Below are 10,000 nucleotides of genomic sequence, written 5' to 3'. Positions count from 1 at the left end.
TCACCACCACTATTTTATGCCTATTTTCCGCACTTACATAGATTAGGCACAGCTTCTTTGGCACTTTTTACAGTCCCTTGCCATATTCTTCATGAGATCCCAAATGCAGCTGTCACCATTTCTGCAAATGACTTTCTTTGGTTTTCCTCTTTGATATCCCAGCAATTCTTTACGCGTCTATGATAATTACCAATGCAGTCTTTTCTCTGGCACACTACACCTGATTCCTTCATTTTACCTCTTCATTCATTTCGGCCCTGTCATTCATACACATTACTATTATATTCATAACACTTGGGTGTTATCCATCATATGACAGAGAACTTCAGAATTATATATTTGTCACCATGGCTAATATCAGGAATCACAGTATAAATGCAATAATTGTAACTTTTTTCAACTTTCTTGATACTTATTCAAGATATGATGAAATGAATTCTAATTTTCATAAGAAAAATATTCATTTCCTTAAATTAAAATTAAATAAAGCAAATTTCTCACTTCCATGCTTGCAATATATATATATGTGATTATTTTTCAAATTTTATCGACCTAATTGCTATGTGCTCTTTCAAAAACCCGTCGTTAAAAAAATCTGTTTCTCAGAAAGTTACAGAACACTCATCCTGCACCTCTTGTGTTCTCTCTCTCTCTCTCACACACACACACTTTCTCCCCCTTTCTCTATACAATATAAAGCATGACTAGAGAAATCAACCAACATGGAAGGCAGACATTAAATGATGATGATGATGATAATCATTTCATCAAAAAATAATTTTAAAAAATTTGTTTTAATTAAAATAATTGTCTCTTAATTTTTTTTTTTATTTTTTATTTATAGAGGGCATTACCTGTAAAATTAGCAGTGGCACGCACATTTTTGACACTCCTGCGTACTCTAAAAAAGGCTGAATATAGAGAACAACTTATTAACAAGTTAACAGAAGGTAAATTAAAATATTACAAGTTAGCAGTTGCTGTTTTTGTTGTTGTTGTTAATATTAATGATGATAATTTGTAATTAAGGCCCAACACTGTATTTTATGGCACTATGTTCTAGAAGACCAAACTGATCTCAATAAAAACTATTATTCACCCCTGAGAGTTGAAAGGTTTATTGGACACTGGTAGGATTTGAACTCGGGACATAACTCTTTGAAGTATTTAGATTTGATCCAGAGCCCTTGTGATGTCTTACTTGTATATTGACACTTTGTTGGGATGATGTGGCGAGGGGCCGTTGTAATGACTTAACTGAGATTTTGTGACTTGAATGAAGCTTATTTGTGAGAAAAGAGTTAGGTAGTTGCTTGACATACTAGAAACAACAGCTAATTGTCATTTAAGTTACACTTTATTATCTTCATAATAGTCTTAGTATCAATATATTGACTTTGGGCTGACTATGATTACTAAAGGTGATTTTGCTGGATTTCTTTAGGAATATGTAAGGAGATTTATGAGATGGGAATAATGAATAAAAGGTCAAATTGATATTTATTTTTGTCTTTTTCATATTGTAAACGTATATGGTAGAGTATATAGTTTTATGTACATCTAATGTTCTAAATGTATGTATATTTATGGTTAGTAATGTAAAGTATGACAGTTTTTATTATACTAAACATGTTTTACTTCATAAAACATTTTAATGTTTAAATTCTTTCACTATTCTGTGACAAGTAATCATTGATGTTGATGTTCTTTGTATAAAAAGAAATCCACTCCAACGGTGACAACATTCAAGTTAGCAATGATGAAATCAAACATGGACAAAAATGTAATCAAGGCTCATGATAATAAAACTGTGTTGGTGATGGATCTGAGGAGAAAACCGTATAAAATAATGTAGTCCAAGGTACACTGTACCCGATAACAACAGTAGGGTGCTTTGATCACAGGTTTGTTTATTCAAGGTTGTTTTGGAACTAAACAACAACTGGTACTTTATCAACCTTTTCAAGAAGATGGAAAGCAGAGAGAGACCTGAAAAGATATTCTTAACTTTATGTAAGAAATCATAATTAGCAAAGTAATAGGCTAATTAGGGATCTGAGAAACTAATTAGTGAATGGGCAAGCTAATTTGTGGAGTGGCTAAGTAATTATTGGTGTCGGTGAAATAAATACCAGCTGAACACTGAGGTTGATGCAAGCAACTTACCCCTCGCCTCGAAATAGCTGACCTTGTACCAAAATTAGAATTATTATTAAAGAGAGCAGATTAAGAACAGACTTGTTAGAACATGGGACAAAATAGCTTCTATTTGTTGCAGTACTTTACATTGAGATGTATCAAATAAGTACTGGGATCAATTTCATTAATTATACCCATACCTATAAATAATTTGAGTTTTGTGTCCATATTAGAAATAATTCTTTTAACCCTCTCATTACTGTATTTGTTTTGAGATGCTCTGTGTTTATTTCACTTACTTTAAATATAACAAAGAATTTAGCAAAATAACTTAGTTATCACTAAGTTGGTATTAGGAACATAAATTGTGACTAAGGTTTGGTGGAAGATTTTGATTCAAAACTTATGAAAACACATTTGTACTCAGAGCCAGAGGTGGTTTCAGCCAGATTGATGACGAAACGGTTAAATTGGATTATTGGCTGTGGCAGAAGCATTTCTAGAATATCCCAGAAAAAGAAAGTGTTTTCTATTAGTGTCAGCGAATGGGACAACACGTCAGCTTATCAGTGTTACCAGTATTTATAGCAATAAGTTTTGGCATCTCACAGCTGGATGGGCAGGAATTTTTATTGTTGACTGGATTTATGTGACATAATTTGATCAACTTAGCATGACTTCTTGTGTTTGCTTCAGCTGTTTCAAAACTAGAGCTTCTGTTCATATGTGTGTAGATTCTCTCTCTCTCTCTCTCCACACACCCACTAGCTACTGAGTTAGCCATCATATGACGGGAATACTGTGTAGCAAAAGGCGATATTGCATGCATACAATAATTATAGTTTTACCTTATCTCATGATATTTATAGAGAGAGATAATGCTTCTTTATTGAGGCACAGAGCCAATGACTGTTAGAAGGCAGCGTTAGTCAATACTATCAACACCAGTTCTTAGATTGGTATTTTATCTTCTCGTCTCTGGAAACAAAAAAGCAGGATTTTAACTCAAAATTTAAAGAGCCAGAACAGATACTGCAAAACATTTTTTCTGACATTCATAAAATTAAAACCAACTTTTTAAATAAATAAAAAATAGCTATTAAAGTAATTAAAGCAAATCAGACACTTGTGTATTTGCAATAAATGTAAGTTGTTAAAAACAATACTATTTTAATGTTGTTTAGACGATTAACCAAGGGAGGTAAATCGAATTAGTTCTGATTTATTTCCCTTGTGGGATTAATCAAGAAACATGAAGATTTGGATCAATGAATGGATGTGTTCAGTTTTAATGTATAACAGTGGTTTTTCAATTTTTTTCTCCAGTCTGAGAAAGCAAAATTATAAATTAAAAATAAACATATGTACACATAAATGTTTACATCTATTGATCGATATATGTCGTCTTCTTGATCGGTTCCACAAAGGAAATAAGTCAAAACTAATTCGATTTAGCTCCCTCGGTTACTACGCTAGTTATTATTTGACAGGTAATTTCAGGAACATATTTCTAAAATGTAACATTTTGTTTCTTTACAGAATTGTCCGTGGGTAACTGCTATTTTCGAAGTCTTTTTCTTGATGTTTGCAGCATCAGTTTAGATATATATTCGAAGTCATTTTTCAAAGAGAAGCTCTTTGATAATGCCCTTAGTCTATATTGTGATCCAGTTCCAAATATTCGCTTAAAACTCTGTAGATTCATTCCGTGCATGAAACAAACACTAAATTTACCCGAAGATGATGCCCGCTTATCTGATCTCTGTAATGTTGTCAGCAAAATACTCAGATCTGACAAAGACCCCGATGTACTCAGTTTTGCCAACCAGGTAAGATCTATTTGTATACAATTCATTAAAATGGCTTTAGCTTTAATTTTCACAAAATTTTCAGATTATTTACTAAAATTTAATATTATTCTTTCTGTTTAACCCCAATTCAGTTCTAAGGGAGTAGATTTATTAATCAGAAGTTTTCCAGCTATGCCCAATCCATTGTAAGTCAAAGACTTCTTGTCTGAGCACAAGCATGGCTGGATCATTAAAAAGCATGTCTAGCAGTCTCTTGTTTTGGGGTTCAATCCTGTTGCACAGCATCTTTATACAAATGTTTCTACCATAACCTCAAGTTGATCATTTTCCATCTACTTTCCAGGCTAACTTGGGTCATCACAATCTGTCATTTGTTATTGGAGGCCACTGCTCTTAGTAGATGGGTACTTCAATTTATTTCTACTACCAGATACCCTTCCTATAGCCGACTACTTTATAGTGTGTGTTTTTATCAAAGAAGCAGCACTGGAGTGCTCAGTGAGACCGACTAAAGGGACCTCAAAACATTAGCTCTTTCAGAACATCTATTGTAAATGCCAAAATCTTTCCTTGTGAAGAATGCTCCGCACAACACAGATTATTGATCAGTGACTTCAGAGTTAGGGCCAGGAAGACATGGCAATGAACGACAACATGGAGAAGGAAAATATAGAAAACTAAAGGCCTGCAATTGGAAGGAGATTCAGAAAAATACTGATGCATATGGCTGCAACAAGATAGACTTAGACACATGTAACGTAGATGGAAATTGGGAATTTTTACAAAGTAACATGCTCAGGGCCACTGATCAGACATGTGGCTGGAGCAAAGTCCCAACCAGAATGGAAGTAATGTGGTGGTGGAACAATACTCCGTTGATACAGCTACAAAAACATAAGAAACAAATGTGGAAAATTTGGAAGGAAGTGGGAATAATAGGATGCATAGGCATGTAGCTAAACGACAGATATCATCATCATCGTTTAGCGTCTGCTTTCCATGCTAGCATGGGTTGGACGGTTTGACTGGGGTCTGGGAAGCCAGAAGGCTGCATCAGGCCCAGTTTGACCTGGCAGTGTTTCTACAGCTGGATGCCCTTCCTAACGCCAACCACTCCATGAGTGTAGTAGGTGCTTTTTATGTGCCACCGGCACAGGTCCCAAACGAGGCTGGCAAACGGCCACGATTGGATGGTGCTTTTTATGTGCCAGGCGAGGCTGGCAACGGCCACGAATGGATGGTGCTTTTTACGTGCCACCGGCACGAGGCCAGTCGGGGCGGCGCTGGCAACGGCCACATTCGGATGGTTCTCTTACGTGCCACCGGCATGGTATCTCAGCTGCAATTTCCATTGATCGATTTCGATTCTGATTCTCATTTGCCTCAACAGGTCTTCACGACTTGAAGCAGAGAGAAAGTGATTTGTGCTTGTCCTGCAAAGTGAGCATCAGAGGTGTTCAGGATTGCAAGGTAGTGTGTGAGAGGGAACTGAGACGTAATTGGTGAGGAGTGTGCTTGGAATGATAAAGGCATACAAGAGAGTGGCATGGAAGTGCTGTTATGACAGGTTGAGTATGAAAAACACATGGGGTAAAAAGGCCCTATCTCATGTAGATCCTATAGGGGCACCAGCAAATTTAAGCTGACAGCAGTATAGTGGATGAGGCAGTCAAGGACATGAAGAGAAAGAAGGCTGCAGGACCATCTGGGATAATTGCTGAGATGCCGAAAATATTTGGTGAGGGCAGGTACAGGATTACCACCTGGATAGTAAAATAAGTCTTACAAGAGGGAGTCATAACCAGTAACTGGTGTAGCAGTATCGTTGTAAACTGCTACAAAGGCAAAGGAGACATCATAGAGACAAGCAGTTATAGAGGAATTTTAAAAACTGGATCAGGTTATGAAGATTATAAAAAGAATCATTTCACAGCTGATTTGTGACAGGATAGATCTAGATGAGATTAAGTTTGGTTTTTGTGTCTGGAAGAGGTACCATGAATGGCAATATTCCTAGTGAGGAAACTACAGGAGAAATACTTGACCAAAAGTAAACTATTATTTCTAGCCTTTGTTGACCTGGAGAAGACATTTGATTGGGTACCATGTACAGTAATCTGGTGGTCATTAAGGAAATTGGGCATTGATGAATGGCTTTTGAGGGTTGGAGTGAATCAAGGCTCAGTTCTTTGTCCCTTCCTATTCATCATAGTCCCATAGGAGTTTAAGACTGGATGTCCATAGGAACTCTTATATACCAGTCTAGTCCTCATAACTAAATCTGTAGAGGAATTGGAGAAGAAATTCCAGGCATGAGGAACCTTAAAGGTAACCTGGAAAAGACAAGATTTTAGTAAATAGTTAAAAAGACAGGACCCTGGTGCCTTTAATGAAATTGCCTTGCTTGATATGCAGAAAAGGGCTAGGTATAAACTGTACTCAATGTAAGCTTTGGACACACAAGAAAGGAACCACTAGCAGACCATCTGAAAATGTGGGAGACATATAGGAACAGCTTGTACAAGCACACCAGAAATTGAGTCTCTTAAATGTCCAGACTGCTCAGTGGAAGTAGTGCAGAGCTTTTGTTACTTAGGAGATGTAATTAGCAAGAGAGGTGACTGCTGTGAAAGCACAGTGGCCAGATTAAGAAAAGGTTGGTGACATTGAGGGAGCCACTACCACTGCTGGTCTGCGGTCAACAAAGGTAGGTCTTTCCCCACAGACTATCAGATGCTTGTGTTAGAATTGTAATGCTACATGGCAGTGAGTCTTCGGTCTCCAATGCAGAGGACATGGGCTGTCTGGAAAGAAAGGAAACTATGATGCCCTGCTGGATGTGCACAGACATAATAGTAAAAATGTGCTGAGAGAAAGACTGAGCATGAGAGTGATCAGATGCTTTGTGCAAGAACGAGGACTGCACTGCTGCACGTGCATGATGCATGTCCTCATGCACACTTGTATAATGAAGTGCTGAAACACTAAGTATGGCAGAAGCAGCTTGTGAATAAAGAAGATACGGAATGGAATGATGGAGGCTGACTTTCGGATCTTAGGCCTCACAGAGGAAATGACAAAGGACCAGGATATCTGGCAAAACGGGGTCCTTGTGAAAACCTACCCATCATCATGATGATGAAAACTGACTTCTGTGGCACTGCGTGGGTATATGTTATATATATGTGTATATATATATATATGTATACACACACACACACATCTATATATAATTCATATCTTTTTGTGAGTGTATATATATAAATGAGGGACCCAATCAATCCCTACTTCATGTTACCATCCCCACCTCACTCATATCCCCTGCAGTTCTTACCCCACATTCTGATATTACTTTTCTCTCTTGCTATCCAGAACCATCGTTGCACTTGTCCTCTATTCTTATCCATTAGTATTGTTATTCACACCCTCACGTTACAGTGGCCATCCCCCCCCCTCCTTAAACCACAAAATTCTCTTTCTTTCCCCATGCATTAACCTTGGTTTATCTTTCTACTCTGCTCTTCATTTTGTCCTGCTCCCGGTTTATCTCCCTACTCCTACTTGCTATTTTGTCTCAATTTCTTTTCCACTGATTTCTAAAAATATTCTTTATTAAATTTAGGCACTCTGGGATCTAGAACAAATTGTTGTGCCTGTTCATTTGGTAAGTGTACCTCAATATTATCTTAGCTGTTGGTTGCTAATGAGTCAGTATTTGATTTGTTAAATCAAATTGTTTGGCCTAACAATATTCTAGCAATTGATTGAAATACTTGTATTAACTTTCAGTGTCTTCATATTTTAATGAATTATTGTAAAATGAATAATTTTTAGTCAGTTAAAAGGATGTCTTCATAGAATTGGTACATGTTATTGCCAGGAATAATCATTGCATATTATTTTCCCAATTTTAAGCGAATTGATGACCCAAATTTAATTTGTATATTATCATCATCATCGTTTAACGTCCGTTTTCCGCATGTATGTATTTAACCTGAGTGACATCATCCTACATGAGACTCTCCCTAATTCTTCTATACAAGCTTCTTGTTTTAAAGCAATCTTAATTAAAACAATTCATCATTGTCATCGTCGCTGTTTAACATCTGCTCTCCATGCTGGCATGGGTTCGATGATTTGACTGGGAACTGGCAAACCATGAGGCTTCACCAGGCTCCAGTCTGATTTGGCAAGGTTCCTACAGCTGGATGCCCTTCCTAATGCCAAACACTCTGAGAGTGTAATGGGTGCATTTTACATGTCATCTCCACGGGAGCCAGTCAGGAGACCACATTCAGATGGTGCTTCTTACATACCAGTTAGGTAGCACTGGCATCAGTCACGCTCGACTGGTGCTTTTTACATGCCACAAAATTAATTGAAATAAAAGTAGTTTATTTCAACAGAAATATAGTAATAAAAGTTTAATATTAAATTACATTCATGATCAAATGGTTATAAAGTTGATTGTTGTTAATCCTGTTGTCCTGGATCCATGGTATGTTGGGCAAGTGTCTTCTGCCATAGCCAGGGATTAACCCAAATTCTGTCAGTTGATGGATGGATGAAGTTCAAAGACCATCTTTGTCAAACACACTTGTCATACTGATTTTGGTCTAAGAAACACATTTAAGGCACACACAATTATGGAGTATTCAGCCACTTGCATTATAATTGAATGAGTTGCTGGTTCAGTTGTTTGAACTTCTGAAATAATCATCATCATCGTTTAACGTCCACTTTCCATGCTAGCATGGGTTAATCATATTATCATAATTCTGGCATTTATTCACCACCATTATTCACATAGACACAGACTACCAAATATGGAGAGTATCTTTAATTGACCACTATCTGAAGAATTACTTGTTTATATCATTCTCTTTCTGACAATATTATATTCCAATAACATTAAACATTTCATGTTTTTGTTGAAATCTTCAGCTTGGATCAAAAACTCAGGAGAAATTACAGACAGCCGAAGATTTGATAGATTTGCATCGAGAGGCTGAAGAAATAAGTTTGCTAAATGTAAGTTGTTTTTTGGTGTTTCAGGTAGCTACCTGTGAAAGAATTTGGGAAATGAAGTCTTTCAAATAGTCAGAGTGACCCTTAGAAGTAGTTGTTGGCATCTGTTACTGAGGTAATCTAAGAAGCAGTATGCAGCAAAGATTTTATTAAAGCATAAAGTGATAGTTGGATGTAAAATGTTGAGGGAGTTATTATTTAATCTTTTCTTTGGCAAGAAAGAAATTCTGGTTTTGAATGAAGAATAGGTTGGTACTTGTATATGAAGTGCAGTGGTGTGAATGTATCGTAATATGGATATTGAATTTGGATAATATATGAAGAGTGGAAAGAAAAAAGTAACAGGCTCTGCTGGAGACTTAATGTTGATGTATAGGAATGACAGAGAAGAAATAAGCTGAAGGAAAGAGAAAATGCTCTTTACTCTTTTAATTGTTTCAGTCATTTGACTGCGGCCATGCTGGAGCACTGCCTTTAGTCAAGCAAATCGACCCCAGGACTTATTCTTTGTAAGCCTAGTACTTATTCTATCAGCCTCTTTTGCCGAACCACTAAGTTACAGGGACATAAACACACCAACATCGGTTGTCAAGCGATGTTGGTGGGGACAATACACACATTTTTATATACATGTATACAATGGGATTCTTTCAGTTTCCATCTACCAAATCCACTCACAAGGCTTTGGTTGGGTCCAAGGCTATAGTAGAAGACACTTTCCCAAGGTGCCACGCAGTGGGACTGAACCTGAACCATGTGGTTGGTAAGCAAGCTACTTACCACACAGCCACTCCTGCACTTAGTGTGACGTTTACAGCACCTAGGTTTCCCAAGCGGTCACCCATCTAAGTACTAACTAGGCTTGATGTTGCTTAACTTTGGTGATTAGACGAGAACCAATGCTTTCAATGTGATATGGCCGAAAGCATGTATGAGAAATTAGATGAAGTGTGCCAGAGAGAAGAATGCATTGATGTGGACATGTAGTTTGAAGGTTGACAATTTGGTAAAAAGTGCCAAGT

The 10,000-nt window shown here is 37.0% G+C and overlaps 1 protein-coding gene and 1 pseudogene across 1 annotated transcript in view; one reads left to right on the top strand and one right to left on the bottom strand.

The window, feature by feature from the left end:
• The window catches only part of LOC115222688 (serine/threonine-protein phosphatase 4 regulatory subunit 4-like), a 108,356-nt gene that overhangs the window by 78,217 nt on the left and 20,139 nt on the right, over positions 1-10,000 (top strand). The window contains exons 16-19 of the mRNA XM_036511516.1: positions 845-950; positions 3,679-3,968; positions 7,573-7,614; positions 8,895-8,981. Coding sequence (XP_036367409.1) covers positions 845-950; positions 3,679-3,968; positions 7,573-7,614; positions 8,895-8,981 — 525 coding nt within the window. The remainder of the gene's footprint in view (positions 1-844; positions 951-3,678; positions 3,969-7,572; positions 7,615-8,894; positions 8,982-10,000) is intronic.
• On the bottom strand, positions 9,787-9,905 carry LOC115222703 (annotated as a pseudogene).

This window comes from Octopus sinensis, linkage group LG20, assembly GCF_006345805.1.
Source record: "Octopus sinensis linkage group LG20, ASM634580v1, whole genome shotgun sequence".
Classification (NCBI taxonomy): Eukaryota; Metazoa; Mollusca; class Cephalopoda; order Octopoda; family Octopodidae; genus Octopus; species Octopus sinensis.
The sequence above is the reverse complement of the archived record's forward strand: the minus strand, read 5'-3'. Positions and strand labels throughout refer to the sequence as shown.